The sequence below is a fragment of the Terrapene carolina genome, unplaced genomic scaffold (assembly GCF_002925995.2).
Source record: "Terrapene carolina triunguis isolate 2854851 unplaced genomic scaffold, T_m_triunguis-2.0 Scaffold558, whole genome shotgun sequence".
Lineage (NCBI taxonomy): Eukaryota > Metazoa > Chordata > Testudines > Emydidae > Terrapene > Terrapene triunguis.
Window position 1 is genome coordinate 3,065,489 of NW_020664909.1, and position 20,599 is coordinate 3,086,087.

Consider the following 20,599-nt stretch of genomic DNA (forward strand, 5'->3'; position numbering starts at 1 on the left):
AGTACCTTATCCACAGTGCTTATTTCATTCCTTTGGACTTGTGGAAGGAGCCACAGTCCAGGTCCTCACAAAGAACAGCGCTGCACTATATTCTATCAAGAGGCAAAGGGTGCCTCTCCCCCTCCCTAGTCAGGAAGGAATCAAACTGTTGAAATGGTGCCATCTTCTTGGTGTAACTCCCATGGCCCTTCACCTACTAGGAACAAAATTATCTAGCAGGGAGGTTCTCAACCTTTTTTTGAATTATGCCTCACTTAAGTTGCTTTTAAAAAAAAAATTGGATCCACCCTTCTACAATAGTGCCAACTTGCAATGCCCCTTTCACTCAAATTTGGCCTGGATTGTCCTGGCTTCCTAGAAAGACCCCCAGGTTGAGAATCCCTCATCGAGCAGATTTCCTCAGCAGACAGTAGTTAGCCATCCATGAGTTAAGAACTTCATTCTCATGCCTAAATTCTGCAGATGGGGTTACCCCATGATTGGCTTGTTTGACACCACCGCATACCTACTCTATTTTGCCCCAAAGCAGGCACCTGCCGAGGATCCTTGGCTCCTTTCCTGATCTCAAATACTTTTCTATGCATTTCCTCCTATCCTACCCCTGGATAACAATATCATAAGGAAGATAAGGCTGGATTATTTGTATTACTGTAGCACCTAGGAGCCCCAGTCATTGACCTGGACCCCATTGTGCTAGTTGCTGAACATACATCACAGATAGACAGTCCCTGCCTCAAAAAGCTTAGTCTAAGACAGGAGACATCAGTACAAGGAAACAATTCATAATTTCATATAGTCCAAGGCCAGAAGAGACCATTGTGGTCATCTAATCTGATCTCCTGTATAACTCAGGCTGTAGACATCCCCATAAGAGTGTATCTTTTAGAAAAACATCCAATTTTATTTAAAAATGGTCAGTGATGGAGAATTCACCATGACCCTTGGTAAGTCATTCCAGTGATTATTCTCACAATGTGACAATATTGTCTAAATAGACAAAACAGACCCCGGAGGAGAGAAGGCATAAAATACACAAGCAGAGTGAACAATGTAATGGTGGTAAACATCATGTTAGTTCCACAATTTTTAAATTTATTTTGGGTGGGTTTGCTTAGGAGGGGATCAGCTAAATAGGTAGGGGAACAAAGGGGCTGTTTCATTTGCAAAGAGTCTGTACCTTGCTTTGTGTAGTGCATTTAATATCCATGTGTAATCAAATCCCACTGTAGATGTTCTTTCAACTGCTGTTGTGCAAACAGTTGTATGAAAAGGCTACTGGCATCCTCGTGTTAAGGTAATTGTAAAACTAGCAAGTAATATTGATTGTAATCTGTAACTCAGTGTTCTGCTACTCAACGAACAAATTACACATTGATCTCTAAATGCTACTGCAATATAAACGTTTATTAATAATAATAATGGACAAACCATAAAAGAATGCAAATCTATAGCAACTGTGAGTGCAAAGAAAACCAAAATATGAATTGCACATAAACTGATGCAACAATGTCTGCCTGAGCCTGCAGGAAAACAAATAATGCAACAGGGATCTCAATCGGGTGTTTGCTCTGTAGGTGATAAATTAAGTGTCAATCTTAACTAGTTTTCAGAGTAGCAGCCGTGTTAGTCTGTATCTGCAAAAAGAACAGGAGTACTTGTGGCACCTTAGAGACTAACAAATTTATTAGAGCATAAGCTTTCGTGGGCTACAACCCACTTCTTTGGATGCATATGTAGCCCACGAAAGCTTATGCTCTAATAAATTTGTTCATCTTAACTAGTTCATCACTGACCATTTTAACAAAATGATATGACTGTTCACTATTGTTGGACATACTGGCATATCAGGGTGAGAGGGAGTGTGCAGCTAATTGGGGTCAAGGGTTAACAGGGCATGGAACAAAAGATTCAAACCTCCATTCACACACTTCCCTCCCCAGCACATTCCAAATCAGAAGTAATCTCCGCAGCTACCTAACAGATTGCTCCTCTCCGCCTCAGTACCAAAGCCCTTGAATGCTTGCTGGATAGCAAAATTAACTGCCATTATTGCATCTTTTCTGGGGGGCCAGTTACCAACTGTGGAAACTTCCAGCTTTTACCCAAACAACTTCTACAATTTCAGTTACTGGTCAAAACAAAAATTATCAACACACTGAATGCGTATCAACATACATAAGAAACTGGGAAATCAACTGGGTGGGAGAGAGCAGCCTGTGGTCCTGCCTCAAATTATATAGCAGAAAGCCTGGAATTAAGTAAAATATGCAAAGGTCTTGAACATAAAGTAGTCCCCTTACTGCCCCCACCCTTCATTTGAAAGGGACCACCCATCATAGTAAAAAGCCAGTAATCTCAAGGTCTCATGAGACTTTAATGCAAATGCATGAGAAATTGCTATGATTAATGTTCTTCACATCTAACTCTCTAGGAAGGAGTTAATCTGGCCATCCAGAATTGTAAAACTGGAACTGTTCACTGCAATCCGGTACCTGAGCCCCTTCAGTAGTTTGCAATTAAACATGAATTCCGTGGCTACATACCACAAAAAATATAATTTTGGAGTGAGCTTTTCTGAAAAGAAAGTTGCTTAAAAGAATAATTAATGGCAAAGATCAGTTTATTTAATGACAGAAATAACCAGAACTTTATACATCTAACACCAAACAAAACAGCAGAATGTACAAACCAAAGACGTTTAATTCACTATGTCCAGGAATTTAGTAGGAATACTTCAGAAATAGACTGAGTTTCTCACGAGTTTTTATAAACAAAAAATCTAGCTTCAACAATCAAATGCTCATGTTTATGGCCTGATTTCACATAAATTGTGGTAGGGTAGTAAACTCTCAAACTAGTAATTTAAGAGGTGTATTTAAAAATAAATAAATAAAGGCAACCTCACAAATCCAGGAACAGCAAGGCTAAATGATACTCCCCTACTTAACGTATGCCATTCTGAAAAAAATTAAGGCACAACTGTACGCATTAAGGAAGAGGTGCCGTAGCCTTTAACTTTCATATTCTTGGCTTGATTTTTTGTTTATGTAACAACTTTTCTGTAATTTTATTGAGTGGCAGGTCATAAAGCCAATTAAAACAAATATTTTCGTTCTTACAGAAGGCATTATACTTTTTTTCTTTTAAATTCAACTGACTCCTTTGTCTCCAGAGGAATGGATAAATAAAAGTGCCCAAGGATTAATTAAGATGCTAACAAGTATTGTGTTGTAAGGTAGTACACTGAATATACAATTGAAGTTCTAAACAATATTTACAAATAGTTATCCTGAACATGTTTCCTCACAACTTTATCAATATATACTTACGCATAAATTACTAGTACTCAGAAAATTTGGAAATTTATCTAACAATCTATTAAAATCTTTTCACATTATAATGGCTATAAGAACTGTTACACTTACCTCTGTTTTTAGTTTATATTATGATGGACTGATCTTTCCAGGGTGCTTGTCCATAATGTTTTCGGGTATACAAGTGTTCAGGAAAAAACAGCTAGCACTATTTTTTCAAGTGTATGTTTTGTGCAATTTTACTCCATTGCAATATTTAGAGACTAGCACAATTATAAGAGGTTACAAGGTATATGTGAATAATATGAAATCACCATCATGTTTGGTTCTCACAGAAGACATTTTGATCTTTGGAATACAGTAACCTACAGCTCAGTTCAGACCCAAGGCAGTAACTCAATGTAATTGCATTAGTTATTGCTTTTTAAAAAGTAAGATTTTCAACAGCTTATCTACATGCATGCAAAATACACAGAAGTGGTTTGTTTTACAGCCTACTAAATTGAGATATTTCAGCTAAGTGATGGAACATTACAGAAATGTTAATTCAAATGAGTTAGACACCTTGTCAGGGATTTTGCCCCATATTTTGTTAACGTGTAAGGCAAGCCAGTTTCACAGGCTGCACAAGAAAATTGTAATATAACCAAATTTGTTAAGTTTATCTAGCAGGGACCAGTGGTCTTACCCCCGTTGAATACTTTTGCAGTACAAGCTTTTATGCTATATCATTTCAGAACATGAACTCAAAACTACATCTATATCTTCTGTTTTAGTCCCTGAACTAAACACTCTCAGTGTGCATATTACAGAATGAGAGTAGATTATATCACCACAAAGGCTGAAACTAATGTAAGGATACTAATTCAAAGGTGGTCTCAGCTATCCTCATGTACGTACGTGCTTAAGTCGTTCATTTTTCACCTGTTGTGCATATAGGATTCGATGCCACTGTCTCTCTCATTCATTGCTATAGGTCTGTTGCCTTCAATCTGGAGCTGTATCTTACTGAAAGATAATGAATTACAAATATGCCAAACATATATGTTGTTTTAATACACATGAAAGTGGATTGGCAGGTCTCTCAATACATGCACAACAGAATGGCCATGATACAATGATTTTATCAAGTATGAGAGATTGGCAGGGCTGGGAGAGACAGAGACAGAGCTTCTGCTTCCAGCAAAAGCCAGGGGAATTATATATTCACTGAAAAAGATACTAGCAACTTCATTGCATAGGATTTCTTTAATATTAGAACAAATATTTCCACTTCATTTTATTTTAACACATTAACCTACAGAGACTGAAAGTTCTTCCACAAAGATGAGGAGATGCAACAGGGTTAACAGCCTGCCTTACACGTGTTTTCATGTAGCTGTGGTGTAATAAGCCTTTGGAGATTTCCAGCATATTTATCACAAATTTAGTTTTTAACATGATATTATGACATTCATATTATTCAATCCTAATGCTACTGTCTGTCCCTTTTGGAATTAACAACTCCCACCATCCCCGCTTCTCAATAACAATTCTCCATGATACAGTAATTGGAAAACCAGATGATTTCTACAGTGTCCCATTCCCAAAGAACTGCACCCAATTACACTTAACTTTTTTCATGTGGAAATTTCCACATAAATTTAATATAAAATTAGAAGAGTTCTACATCCATCATTAGTTTGCCTGCCTTGGGTAAGTACAACGAAGCAGTGTAAAACTTTGTTTACACAATTGAACAATTAGCAAAATAAATTAAACAGGGTTGCACATATAGGGCCAGACTAAACCCCTTATTCACACTGAAGAGCAGTTACTTATTTGAGTAGCCCTATTGATCCCATTGTACTTATGGAAGTAACTGCTCGCCAGTGACAGAATTTCCCCCCCAGATTCCAATGGACCTCACAGAGTAAATTTGGTTACAGTTACATGGTTATGCAAATCATTTTACATCGGTTTGCAGAATCCTTAAGTGTACTGACCTGCCACACAGTCCTGAGGAGTTTAAGCTAATTTTGCAAAATTTCTGGAGCACACTTTGTAGATTTATACACAATTAGCACATCTACCTAAAGGCAAAAGACCCCATACCACAGGTTTCCAGCCCCTCACAAGGCAATACACACTCCACAGCAGTCCAACATCCCCTGATTTGGGGAGTGAAAGAAAAGAGGACAGAACCCATCACTTAAACTTCATTCACTGACCCTGATGAAATACATATTAAAACAAAGGCAAAATTCTACTGAAACAGCTGTACAATTCTAGCACAGCTTCTTTGTAAAAGTTCATAAAAAAATTTCCAACATGATACTTACTGCCATTACACAGGAAATATTTTATTTTTAGACTTTTCTGTACTAATTGATTATGACTGATGCAGAAATCAGTCTTCCAAACTCTTGCTCAGTACTGAAGTATCTGCACTTTTACCTTTTTTTTTTTTTTTTAAACCAGTGCATTGTGCGATATCATTCTGCAGCCAAGAAACTCAATACAGGAGATTCAGTATCAAAGTCAGTATTACTGTAAGCCTCAAATACTCACAGTTAATACTTAGCTTGTTACATGACAATACTACACTCTTCTTGCTCTCTGTTAGAGATGGTGTTCACTCTGTTTCTGAAATGTGGGCCACTTCTACTTTTACAGTTTCAATGGCTGGTGTAACTTCAGCTGTTTTCTGTCCTTGCTGTTGTGCCAATACGTAATTCACCACCTGCATGATGCTTTGGTCAGAAAGAGTGGATACTGATGTACATTCCTCAGTAGCTGCAACAGCTTCAATTGTTTCTCCTGTTACTACCACAGTCTCAATCTCCTCACTGCCAATGCTAATCTCTGCTTCTTGTTCTTGCATGTCTGCTGTTAAAATACTGATGGCATGTTCCACCTGCGTCCCCTGGTTATGAAACTGAAGGGTGTCCTTTTCCAGCATAATTTTGCAAGGTACATAATCCCTGTGGAACTTGGTCATATGCTTCCGTAGCGTCCGGGCATCTATGTAAGCTTCATTGCATACTGGACAGACATATGGTCGTTCTCCAGTATGTGTCCTCACATGACGCTTCAAGGAACGTGCATCAGCCCAGGCTACTCCGCAAGTCAGACATTCAAAAGGCTTAACACCTGATCACCAAAACAAGAGAAGGAAGATTATTAGTTTTTGTAAATCTGTGTAAATGAGTATGAGAAATTCCAGGCACAAAAGATAACATTCTAATACAGTGGTTTTCAAACTGTGGTCGGCGGACTCCTGGGGGTCCACAGACTATGTCTAAGGAGTCAGCGAAAGGTTGTTGTTACTATAGAACAGTGGCTTTCAACCTATAGTCCGTGGACCCCTAAGAGTCCACAGACTATTCCTAAGATTTCCAAAGGGGTCCGCACCTCCATTTGAAATTTTTTAGGCGTCCGCCAATGAAAAAAGGTTGAAAACCACTGTTCTCATAGGTAACCATGAGGTACAATTGCTATTCGCATATCACAGAGCAAAAGAGACGTGAATAAAATCTTATTTACAAATGTTGAGTGCATTATATAATATTTGAAGACTGCTGCAAAACCCCTCAGCCCAGAGCAAGAGTCTACTAGAGGGAAGGATACACAACTCTATCAGATACGTTAATCCAGACTGAGCTCTTGGAGGGAAGAGCCTCCTACTATATGTTTGTAGTGCACTGGGGCCTTTGGGTCCTATTGTAATACAAATGAATAATACATTACAGGGGCTATTTTCACAAGTACTCAGCATGGCCTTGTTCTTTGAAGGCCAATGCTGAGTGGGTTAGGAAATCCCATCCTAGAAGTACAGCTGAACCTCATAGATAGAGGTCAAGAGTTACAACATAATCATTACTAAATTGTGCTTTGCCTGTAAGTTACAGAACATCAGAAGAGGAGAGGCTTGACAAAAACCTTGTGGCCCATCTAAACTATTCCATCGCTGGACAGGATTTTCCCTTAAAAGGATCTTGCTTCTAGTCTGCTTTTGATCATCTCCAACAAACCATCTCCTAACCAAGTTATTTGATTTCAGAAAATGTTTTCTGATATAGTTACAAAGTTTCTTTTTATTTCATGCCATTATATATCATTCTGAAATGCCACCAGATCAGGTTTTAAAGCTTCTCTCTGTGTTTATAGTGCTTCTATTTCTTAAAACCATATTTCGTCTAACTATAATTTTCATTTAAATCTGTGAGGTAGAAGTACCAGGTTGGGTTAACTAGTAGAGAGGTATCAAAGGTAATGAAATGGGTCTGGAGAGACTACAATCGCTATTCATAGAGATGCAACAGACAGTTAATGGGGATCTGTGCAGGCATAGAAAAAGCCCTGAAACTTTACATGGGCACTTATATGGAGGATATCTCCATATTGTGTGTGTAGCCTTAGGAGTGCCTGAGGCACAGAGTCTCACTGTTACATCCATGTCTCCCATTCTGCCTTTCCGTTTGGTACCATCTCTCCTCCAAATGTACTGCCTGGCATCTTGCTAACCCAAATCCTACTCCACTGATTTTTGTTAATTTCTGCACAGTTGTGTGTCCATCTTCCACTGAGCCTGAAATCCCTAGTTTGATATTGGCCACAAATAATTTCTTCCTCCAGACTGTGTATAGCAAAATTATTATTATATATACACAATTATAAATGATATATACACACACACACACACACACAATTATATATAATGTATGTATGATCGCTATTTGCACTGACGTACAAAAGAAACAATCTCAGCGCTAACTTCCTATATTACCGCTGCTACAGATTTATGGCAGAAAATTATGGGACATTATAGTTGCTTCTTTTTTTAATGTAAACACTTAAATTTCTACCCCAGCAGTGAATGAGATTTTAGACTTATTATTAACAGTTCTTTATGGTCAGATGTTTAGAAAAAGTGATTTTTGCCACAATATAGCAACTTGTGTGTAGAAGTACATAGTCAGACTATTCAATTATTCCAAGTCACATGCTGAGCTTCCTTATGAAATGCTTATGCATATATTGGAAACTTTTTAATTACACCCGTCCTGTTCATATTGTCCCCAAATGCTTAAAGGTTTTAGTCTCCACTGTAAACTAATGAACTGACAAATTTCAGTCGAAAAAAAATAAACTCTTAAAAATATTGTTTCCAAGTGTTTGAAACCAATCACTCACACTCTTGCTCTCTCGCTCTTTTTTTTTTTTTTTTTTTTGGGGGGGGGGTGGGGGAAAGAGGTGAGATAAAATATTTAGAAGTTGAATATTTTTTTATAATTTTTACACAATATTAATTCCCCACACACAAAACTTTAACGTAGTCTCACAGAAACTCCTGAAAATGTGTTTTTATTACAACCCTTCAGAGTACTGAGAATACACCTTTTGTGACCATTTGCATGACCGGTGCTATAAGGTTTTAGAAAGATTCTGTCTACTTTTGGAAGTCTCTAGAAACATGTTAAACAACAGGATGAGTGTAAATCTACTTTCTGTTGACTTGATGATCCATAACTACTTCCCTGTGGCTCCCCACTCATGGGGACCTAAAACATATTATTTGTTAAAATACTAGTAGTTTTACAGAAAGGATACAAACACTTATTTTCTGCGTACCCTCATGATTATTCATGTGGCGTCTGTATTCTCGCAGTTGGGTGAATTTTCTTCCACAGTGCTCACACACACGTTCCAGATTTTGCTTTGCTCTCCCTTTCTTCCCATGAGTGGCTTTCTTTACATGTCTTCTATACAAAGCTTTCTCGTAGAATTCTTTGCCACACACATTACATCTAAAATGTGAAAAGAATACTTGTTAGATACAGAAAACATGCTTGAAACCATTATCCCATGCCTACTTTAGGTTAAGCTTTTAAAATGCCTTTTAACTCAAACAGGGGAAGTTTAAAGGGATGCCAGTTTTATAATTAAAGATGTTAGATTTTGATGCTCCAATGTAAGAGAAATGGTTTCAGATTTTAAAATATTATTGTGCCATGAGACTACACCCACATGCTTTCTTAATCCTGGACGCAAGCTTCCACTCACCGTTCCACATTAGCAAAACCACACAGATTAATAACCAAACTTTTCTAACTGTGCCCAAGATATACTAATCCCCCTAAAGTTTCACATGCATTAATACTTGTAGCTCATATTGTTATCTTGGAGGATGCATAATATGCAGGCATATGTGGAAAATGATGGAGGTGTGAGGGCAGAAGTAAGGTACCCCAAGTAACTAAGTTTGTTGTATTACCCATCTTCCCTCATTCACTTTAGGGAATAGCCTACAGGATCCTCTCAATGCTATTTTCTAGATGATATTTGAATTTGGAAGTACTGGCTAAGTCAAACACTTTTATTTGTACATTATTAATGCAAAGAAAATATTTTGACATAGTATAGCATATATTCTTTGTACTAATAAGTTTGCTTCTGGCCTTAGTGACCTAGTTTGTGCTATTTTCACATTAGGGGAAAATATGTTTTAAGAAATGCAAGTATTCAACCAATGAACATAACCATAACTCCTCCATGTACAATTATTAATTTGCCACCCACAGGAAAGGCCTAATGGACATGGACTAAAATGCTAACCATGTGAGGCATCTTTTATAAAAACCTAAACAAAGTTTACTGATGAACAGATGGGGCTCAGGATCCTGAAGTGTATGCTAGTGATGCCCAGTAATTCTGATGTATCCCCATTTTGTTTCCTGAAAGCATTCCATGGGGAACTTTATCAGCCTTCAGTTTTCCCTGAAGATACTGAAGGGAACTGGATGTAGTTCCAAATCCATCTGTTTCAGTGATCCATCCTCTTCATTACTTACCGCTCTCTGAATCTGTGTTGTTTGCAAACATCTGCTCGATGATCATTTCCCATTTACAATTACATTTTGAGACATATCAGTTAGCACATTTAATGTGTGCCATGTTAATTTTGTATAGTTCTAGTTTCTTAATCAAAATATTGTGCAGCACTATGCCAAATTCCTTACAGAAGTTTAAGTATATTACATCAACATTAGTATCTTCATAAATCAAAACTTGTAGGAATAAAGAGGTTATTTTACCTCTGTATTTGTTACTGGTGTGACTGCTGCTGGAATACTGTCTCCAGTTCTGTTGTCCACAATTCAAGAAGGATGTTGATAAATTGGAAAGGGATTGGAAGAGCCACGAGAACGATTAAAGGATTAGACAGCATGCCGTATAGTGATAGGCTACATTTACACTACAAGCGCTATAGCAGAAAAGCTGCAGCTATGCCGCTGTAGTGCAGATACTTCTACACTGACAGAAAGGGTGTTTCTATCAATGTAGTTAATACACCTCTCCAAGATGTGGTAGCTAGGTTGACAGTGGGGGTTAGGTCAACCTAACTACTGTGCTCAGGGAAAAAATTTTTCGACAGCCCTGAGCAACACAACTTCGTTGATCTAATTTTTAAATGTAGACCAGGCCACAGACTCGAGGAGCTTGTTCTATTTAGCTTAACAAAGTGAAGGTTAAGGGGTGACTTGAACACAGTCTACAAGTTCTTAACATGGGAGTAAATATTTGATAACAAGCTCTTCAATCTAGGAGAGAAAGGTATAACAAGGTCCAGTGGTTGGAAGCTGAAGCTAGACAATTTCTCACTGGAAATAAGGCATACATTTTTAATAGTGAGGGTAATCAACAATCGGAACAATTTGCCAAAGGTTGTGGTGGATTTCTAAATCAAAAGTGGATTTTTTCAAGAACATGTATTATTCTGGAGTAGTTCTATGGCCTGTGTTATGCAGGTCAGACTAGATGATCACAATGGTCTCTTCTGGCCTTAGAATCTAATCCCATCAGAAAAAGATGAAGTTAGTTTGACAGGATCTATTTTCCATAAATCCATTTTGATTGGCATTATACCACTCTCCTGTGATTTTTGATTATGAAATCATCTGACCTTTTCCCAAACACACAAGATATTTATTGAACACTGCCTTTTCTGCATTATTATTGAAAATTGTACTATTTCTGTCTAGCAATGGACCAATACCATTGTTAGGATTCCTTTTGTTCCTCACCTATTTAAAAAACTCCTTATTGTCCTTAATTTTGCTGGTTATTGAGTTTTCCTTGTGACTTTTTGCTTCTCTTATCAATTTTCTACAGTTTCTAGCAATATAAATAGGCTTTGCAGAATTTGACTTTTTTCCAGAATTTCAACAGATATTGATGTTTATTTTTAAGCATTATTTTAGATTTTTATCTATTTAAATGTTCACAGTTGCGGGAAATTATTGGAGGGTGGTCAGACAATTAAAGCTTTACAAACCATTAAAACACAAACTGTATATTTTGACCTGTCATGTTGACTGTAAATGTCCTTAAACTCCAAATCACACCTGTTTATACTATTAATTCACTAGTCCGTCACAAGTCTAATTCAAAAGTCTAAATCACTGAATTTTGACTCTAGTAAGATCTCAAGCAGCATTTTTCTTACTTCGCCTATCTGTACATTTTGATTACCATCAATAGAAATATTTTTGTCAGTTTTTTGTGTGTACAGCGAAATTAACATTTACCAACATATACCGATAAAAATGTAATCATTCAACGAGAGAGAGAGACACAACACACAAAATCAACAGAAAAAAGGAGAAGTTGATTGCTTCTAATTTATATTTAGACTTGGAAGGATTACTTTTTTTAAAATCAGTAAATGTCTTAGAGGGGAAGTGAAACCAGATATGTGTCACTACATTTAATCTTTCCAAGCGTCCCGCTCCCGCCCCCCCGCATATATATTGATCACACAACTGAAATTTAATGATTGCTTAGTGACACAAATGATCATGACTTGACTACATTTGTTGTATGCAAACAGAATAAACAGAATAAAGTTAAGCCAGTAACACACACACACACACACACACACACACACACACACACACACACACACTGCTTTAAAAGTACCATTTTCACAAAGCTGATAAACAATAAGTCAAATCAGCTGGGGAAAGGAATTTTGCTAAAAAGAAACAATTCCGCAACTGAGAGAGAAAGCTAGCTTTCTTACACAAGAGAGAGTGAGAGAGCGCGATCTGCTTTCACTTCCCCTCTAAGCCACACTGTTTTTTTTAAGCCAACTAACCTCTCTCTGTGAATTCCGGGATTGTTGTTTTTGGGGCAAACACACTCTCTCCTGGCTAATTTGACTCATAATTGTTTTCAGCTTTATGAAATTAGCTCTTTTAAAGCACCAAGTGTATGTTTGTGTGTGTGTGTATTACTGGCTTGCACTTCATTCTGTTTGCACACAACAAATGTAATCAAGTCATGATCACTTGTATCATGCAGCAACCACTAATTTTCAGTTGTGTGATCAATACCTTTATCTATCAAGATGAGGTCTAATATAGAATTCCCCCCCATGTTGGAAGCAACATTTGCTGAATTGGGAAATTGTCCTTTACCAGTTTTAGAAATTCCAAAGACTTTTTACTACTGGCAGCCTAGGAGCTCCAGCATGTCACTCAGATTGAAGTCCCCCAAGATCATGCAGCTTTTCCCCCCCTATATATTAAGGAGCCAGTTATCCTTTTCTCTAGTGTGATTTGGTGGTCTGTAGTAGACACCAACTAGCATTCCATCTTGTGCTTTATCTGTTAGGACACTGATCCATAAACATTCAAGATCCTCTTCTTCAATTGAGATCATCATATGTAGTTATTCTTTTATATCTGTTGCTGAAAGCTACGTCCCTGTACCTATGGATAGCTCTTGGCAATGTCATTCGGAAACAGATCCTCATTGGTCTAATTAGAGCTGTGGGTCTGCAACACCTTAGTGTGCTCAGCTTACATTAGTTGTGAACTGACTCTCACTCACCTGTAAGGATCTGTGACAGAATGGGACTTCACATGGGAATACCAATCTTTCTTCCAACTGTAACACTTCCCACAGAACTCACACTGGAACGGCTTCACACCAAGATGCTTGTTCATGTGCTGCCGGAGATCCCGAGCTTCATAGAAACTTTTTTCACATCTGTAACAATAAAGGTTTCAGACTCCCACATAAGACAGGATCATAATGAGATGAAGATAACTATGGAGGGAGGATTGTTCAAAAATGAGGATCCTGGACCATGATTTCAATGGCACAAAAAAACTGTTGCCTAAAGCCCAGTATATATTGGTAATTTTAAAAGACTGGAAGACTTCATGAAGTAGACAAGGTTTACAGTATCAACAATTATATTAGCTATGTAATCCTCTTCTACACTAAGGGAGATTAAAAGGAACAGCAGCTAATTTAAAGATCTGAAATTTATATTATGGGCTTCAGGCATATTTTCCCTTTATCGGTTATGGAAAGCTGATTTCCTTTAATTGCTCTGTTATAGGGGAAAAAGTTTGTACAACTCCTATCCAGTACCCAAAAAAAGAGTTATGGAGAGTTAGGACATCACAAGTTACAGTACACAAAGTGTTGTTCTATAAGCTAGAAGAGCTATGCTTATGAAGGAACTGGCATCTCTTTTTCTGGAACCATGAAGGATTAACTCGGAAAGCAGACATTAAATTGCTTTACTGTTCAGATTGCTCAAGCACATTCAACACAACTGCTAGCTCTGCTTCTCAAAGACACTCCCCCCGCCAATCCCTCAACCCAAATTTCCCTAATCCCTCCCCACATCCATGCCCTCCCATAACAGCTCCATGGGAGGCCACAGTTCACCAGCTCCTCTTTAGCAAGCCACAGGAATATGCATGATCAAGAAGGTGCTTCTTCTACAGCGGATCAATAAACTCTGCTTCTCAGGCATCTTTGCCAGAAAGCCTCCTCCTCTACTTGACATAATGCCCCATTATCCAAGTCACTTAACAACAGGGAATATATAGAAAAGAGAGAAGCTCTTAGGCAAAGTTGTCAGAGAAGACGATCTTCTAGGGAGAAGGTGCCTTCTTCATCTGGCAAACCTCCTAGGGTGTACCAGAGAGGATCCCCAGATGTGTAAAGGTTTGCCTGACTAAGACAAAAGCTCAGAAGAGAGGCTGGATGGAGATCTGAGGAACTGAGCCGAGCTACAGAGCCAGAGAAGAACAGAAGTTTGAGACAAAATGCTGACGACTGTCAGCTTTAGTTGGTCAAGATCAATTCTTTTATGACAAACATGAATTATACCATCCCCTCACACACACTTAGTAGAGGTCTTCATTGTGGAGGACGAAGCGTTATCCCAAGTCCTTCAGAATTGGTACATCTACATGTTTCTCAATCACCTAATCTAGATAGTGCAGTATAGTCATGGCTGAGAGAATGTAAACTGGTTTCAATTATTTCCCCTCCAAAAATATTTATTTTCTCCCCTCCAATATATTTAATTAGTCAATGTATAGTCCCCCTTTGGAAACCCAAAGGAAAAAAAAAATCAATTTTTGTCAATGTTACAAGCTATTAAAAAACCAATAAAATGCCATGGAGTTAAAGTGAGTTCTTGTCTACAGTTAGGAAAAACTTATATGCTTATTAATATACAATGATAGCACAACGTTAGACACTTTTCAAAAAGTGTTACAAATACATATTAATTCTCATTAAAACCATATCTGCAATGTAAGTAGTAAATAATTTTGCATGTGTATATAATAAAGGGAAGATTTTCAAAGGCATAAACTGCAATTAGGTGCCAATTGTCATTTGTGCTTTTGAAAATAAATTTGAAAGAATCTCCTCAAAACAAAATCTTTTTGTTTGGGGGAGATTTTCAATTGTTTGTTCTAACGCACCAGGAATTTAAATATACCTGTGAACCTAAATGTATTAAGGGAACGGTATTTTTCAAGTGATTGCATTTAACTATTTCCAAGTTAGGTCAATGCAACTCTCAGCTATGCAAGGGTAGCAAAGGAAGTTGTGGCTGCAAGGGCCGGGAGGCACCTGTCAGCTCTGAATTATCCCCTTCTGTGTATGTGCTGGGACCTCTGCAGGGATCTGGCCTCTTTCCTGCCCTTTCATGTGGGCAGGGATCTGGGGTGAAGGGAATGAAGGTAACAAATTTAAACACCAGCTGGGGGTGAATAGTGGTAGTGAAGAGCCCAGTTCAGTGTGCAGCTCGGGATACGTAACCAAGGTAGCGTATGGTCCTCCAGTAAACTGCTGCCTGTGATATGTGTACACAGCAACATAGGGCAGGATATAATATAGAGCAACTTCTTACATGTTTATGGCTTCTACAGTGCCAACTAATGGCTTAATGGGATGGAAACTGGGTGGACAAGGACACACACACACACCCCAGTTTTCTTTCACATGCTTAAAGTTACTGTAGCTACCATGTAATAAAACTGTCAAGGATCTGGGTCACAGACCATGGATGAGATTTCTCTCATGAGCCTTGTTAGCAGCTAGAGACACAAGGTGTGCGAGGAAATATCTTTCATTGGACCTACTTCTGTTTGTGAGAGACATAAGCTTTTGGGGTTATACCGAGCTCTTCTTCACTGCAAACATTTCAAAGCGACAATTATCCCCACTCCACTATAACAAAATGTACAAGGGGGGAGGAGCACTGACAAATCCCACAGCAACCGTGAGACTTAATGGAAAGACCACTGGGCTGGGACTATTCCTAGCTCTGCCACTAGCCTCCTGGATGACCTTGGATAAATAACTTCACCCCTCTGAGACTCGGTTTCCTATCTGTAAAATGGGGCTACTGATATAAAAATTATTTGAGATCAACTGATGAAAAGCACTATATACAAGCTAAGTCTTTTGACTATTATCTAGCCAAAGTAGCATATCAAATCTAGTGAGAACTAGAACAGTCTAAATGAACACTAACTCCTACTAACAAATATTCGTCTTTGTTTAAAAACCTAGAAAATTAAATGGCAAAAAACTGTTAATGCAGAGTTATGGTTGCCCAGTGATAGCTCATGTCGTGCCAGAATATTGAGCTCAGTAAAACTGAAATGTCTGAAACCCAGGAAATTCAGAGTTAAGGTAAACATCCATAACACACATACTCCCACCCTGCCTTTTCATTGTAATGGACAGGCACTACCTGCACTTGCTGTACGCTCAAACACTGAGCTTACTCCTCCCCCCCCCCCGAGAGAATACCACGCTTATAAAATTTAATAACCACTTCATACCCTTTTATAACCCCTTCACACTTGTACACAAGATATCTAAACATATACTTTTCCCTACACATCATTAAATCCACAGGCTACTCTCAGATCCCACCTCACTACTGACAATATCCATGGCATGAAGACCTCAGTGCCCTACTACTGACATAGTCTACACAATTCTGTATTGAAATGATGCACATTGGAACCTCAAGATACACAGGCACCTCCTTCCTTTGACAACACACATGGAGAGGGGGTGTTGAGGGGACTCAGACCCATATCTACTCAGATTACAATCATAGCTCTAGAATGCTCCTCAAACTAATCCCAAGATCTCCTCACATCACAATCACAGATCTTGCAAGCCATTCCAACTTATTCCTCCACCATTCAATACACCTACACATAACACAGAGAATGAAGTTGGAATGCATACAGATCATTCCCAGTAGTTATTGCAAGTTCAAGGAGGAAGAGTTAAGGTTACATAGGTGTTTACCTTAACTCTTTTGGAAATTTCTGTTTTGCTGAACTCAACGTTCAGGAAAGACACAAACTATCACCAGGCAGCCTTAAATTTGAGTTAATGAAATGTTTTTCCATTTAATCATTATAATTGTTGACTATATGCTAAGCACAGTGTACTCAGTACTGTATGAGGCTATTGCCATGTATACTATTATTCTACATTATGTAAAATCATGTGCCAATTTAACTGAGATTAGTTACATAGTAAAATGAGACCAGAAGCAGGCAGAAGACCCTTCATTGCTGAAGAGCTTACCACTCTCCCAGCTCTACCCAATACAGTTTTAAAACTGCTTTTGAAACTGTTAGAGAAAAGTGTAACACACCCATGGGGGGAAAAACAAAAAAACAAAAACCCCAAACAACCTTATCTAAATCGAATCTGGGGTGGGGACAAGCATGATCAAGGTAATATTAATCAAGCCTTTCATCTCCAATATATAGAATCATAGGACTGGAAGGGACCTCGTGGCAGAACTAAGTATTATCTAGACCACCCCTGGCAAGCATTTGTCTAACCTGCTCTTAAAAATCTCCAGTAATGGAGATTCCACAACCTACCTAGACAATTTATTTCAGTGCATAACCAATATGAGAGTTAGGAAGTTTTTCCTAATGTCCAACCTAAACTGCCCTTTCTGCAATTTTAGCTCATTGCTTCTTGTCTTATCCTCAGAGGTTAAAGAGAACATTTTTTCTCTCTCTCCCTTGTAACTTTTATGTCAGCGGTCCCCGAACTGTGGGGGACACTCCACTAGGGGATCACAGCAGGGCCCGGGCCAGCCCCAGCGCAGAGCAGAGAGGGAGCGCCATCCAGCCCCGCTCTGCCCCCAGCTCTGCTCCAACCCTGCCCCCAGCTTGGGCCCCAACCACGTGCTCCCGGCCCCTAGCTGCTGGCCATGGGCGCCCAGCTCCCAGAAATGGACACAATACTCCAGTAGAGGCATTATCGGTGCAGAGTAAAAAAAAAAAAAAAAATGAATGGAGATATCCTATCTCCTAGAACTGGAAGGGACATTGAAAGGTCATTGAGTCCAGCCCCCTGCCTTCACTAGCAGGACCAAGTACTGATTTTGCCCCAGATCCCTAAGTGGCCCCCTCAAGGATTGAACTGACAACCCTGGATTTAGCAGGCCAATGCTCAAACCACTGAGCTATCCCTCCCCCCTTCTTCTCCTGCCTTACTTACAACACTCCTGTTACTACATCCCAGAATGATGTTTGCTTTTTTTGCAACAGTGGTACACTGTTTACTCATATTTAGCTTGTGATCTATTATGACCCCAGACACCTTTCTGCAGTGTTCCTTCCTAGACAGTCATTTCCCATTTTGCATGTGTGCAAACTGATTATTCCTTCCTAAGAGGAGTACTTTGCATTTGTCCTTATATGAACTTCACAAGTGCATTTTTCACCCCAGTGTTTAACATATTTTATTCTAAATAATTCCATGTGACCAACTATAGCATGAGAGACAAGTGAAACTGTCTTTAATAATCCCAGTGACTTAAAGGTCAATTTATACTCACTGAGTACACTGATATCCACGAATTTCAGGCTTTGGCTGGTGTTTCTTTATGTGCTTACTAAGTCCTGAGGCTCTATGAAAAGACTTCCCACAAATGGAGCAAAGATACTTGGATTCTCCTATAAACAGAACAACAACAACAAAAATACTTTACAAGGCCAGGTCTCCCATCTGAGCCCCAACTCCCTGCAGTGCGTTAAAGGAAGTATATAATTTTTACAGAATTCATCTGAAGTACTCAGAGCTTTATTACTACAGGAAGAGGGAAGTTTAATTATATACACTTGGAATCTAGTTGGAATTTTCAAGAATATTCTGTACATGCTGGTATAATCTTAGATAATATTGCTGTATATATTTGAAGAAGAATCTGAGTAGCAACTTTAAACTACTGTATCATAAGTTACTTAAAAAGTTCAGACAAAAATCTCATAGTCTTTAATTATAATTTGTTCTTATCTTAACTCTGAACAATCTTAAAAAACAAAAAAACAAACAATTTACTGCTGAAGAAATAGATTGCAAACAGTCAGAGCACAGCATCTGCAGCAACTTTAGTAATTGTTCAGCATACATGAATGGGGGGCATGGGAAGAGAAATCAGACCTTGGATCTATGGGAGGCTACCTTAACAGGAAATTTCCAGATCCTATAAGGCTGTTCTTGAATACTGGACTGCCAAAAGGATATTTGTAAGAGGGTATGTAGAAACCCTTCTATTTTCTGGAACTTAAAACTGCATTGTAAAGGAAAACAATGTTTTGTATCCAATTCTTGATACACCTCTACCCCGATATAACGCGACCCGATATAACACTAATTCAGATATAACGCGGTAAAGCAGTGCTCCGGGGGGGCGGGGCTGTGCACTCCGGCGGATCAAAGCAAGTTCGATATAACACGGTTTCACCTATAATGCGGTAAGATTTTCTGGCTCCCGAGGACAGCGTTATATAGGGGTAGAGGTGTACATCACACTCCAGAAAATAAAATACACAGGACTTCAATATATTAAGCTACCTTAAAATACCTAAAGTTCACACTAAACTATTATACTGTCATATCTCACATTCTCTTTTCACCCTCAAGCTTTCTATCAGTTCCTTATATCTGAGAACTCATTAATTTCACAAGTTCTTATACAAGTCCTCTATTCCTCGGTTAAGGGGATGGCTATTGCAACGTGGCGGCTCCCTGTGAAGTGAGGCTGGAGAGAACATTTAAATTGGGGCAAAAGCCTCAGAACTCCAGTGGAATGAAGATGGCTTTTTTGAAAAGCCACGCAACTCCCAGATCATAAGCATAAAGTCACATGCAGACTGAAACAGTGTCAGAACATTGGGGAAACTAGTGTAAATCACAATGATTAAAGAGTGAAGTGCTAGAAAATAATTTACACTTCAATTAAGCCACTGAATCACATCAAATGAATGCATTTAAGAAAAACAGAACATCTTTCTACACAAATAGCAACCTAATTAGTGCAGCTACAAAGCATTTTTACAGTTACAACAAATCTAAATCTAGGATGCTTGAAATCCAAGAGGCAGGAGATTCAACTTAGTTTTCTCCCTCAAAAGGATAAATAGTAAGTGTAAAGCCTATTCCATCCTCTTCCCGGGCTTTCCAGAAACTTACCCATTTCTGATATGCAAAAGCTACAGGTATAAATACAAAAAGTGGACTGACCATGTCTACCTATATTTAGATGGGTAGTTCAAGGCAAGGACCTGTTTTATTCTATGTCTGTAAAGAGGGCATCAAAAATAAAATAATAAATCTGTGGATTTATTATTCTGTCTTAGAGTCCAAACAGAAATTTAAAATGAATGTAAACGTCTTTCTTGAATGGGTGTCCAATGAACATAAAAACATTTTTACAAATTCCTTGGAGTGAAATCCCTGCAAGCTGCATGGACACTTTTCAAAGACACCATAAAAGAGGCCCAACTTAAATGTATACCCCAAATTAAAAAACACAGTAAAAGAACTAAAAAAGAGCCACCGTGGCTTAACAACCATGTAAAAGAAGCAGTGAGAGATAAAAAGGCATCTTTTAAAAAGTGGAAGTCAAATCCTAGTGAGGTAAATAGAAA

At 38.4% G+C, this 20,599-nt stretch overlaps 1 protein-coding gene across 1 annotated transcript in view; it reads right to left on the reverse strand.

Moving 5' to 3' along the window:
• Positions 1-4,547: 4,547 nt before the first annotated feature.
• The window catches only part of ZBTB11 (zinc finger and BTB domain containing 11), a 36,841-nt gene continuing 20,789 nt past the window's right edge, over positions 4,548-20,599 (reverse strand). The window contains exons 8-11 of the mRNA XM_024216506.3: positions 18,505-18,622; positions 13,191-13,349; positions 8,928-9,103; positions 4,548-6,446 (exon numbers count right to left, since the gene is read on the reverse strand). Of these exons, the coding sequence (XP_024072274.1) occupies positions 5,929-6,446; positions 8,928-9,103; positions 13,191-13,349; positions 18,505-18,622 (971 nt within the window). The 3' untranslated portion in view covers positions 4,548-5,928. The remainder of the gene's footprint in view (positions 6,447-8,927; positions 9,104-13,190; positions 13,350-18,504; positions 18,623-20,599) is intronic.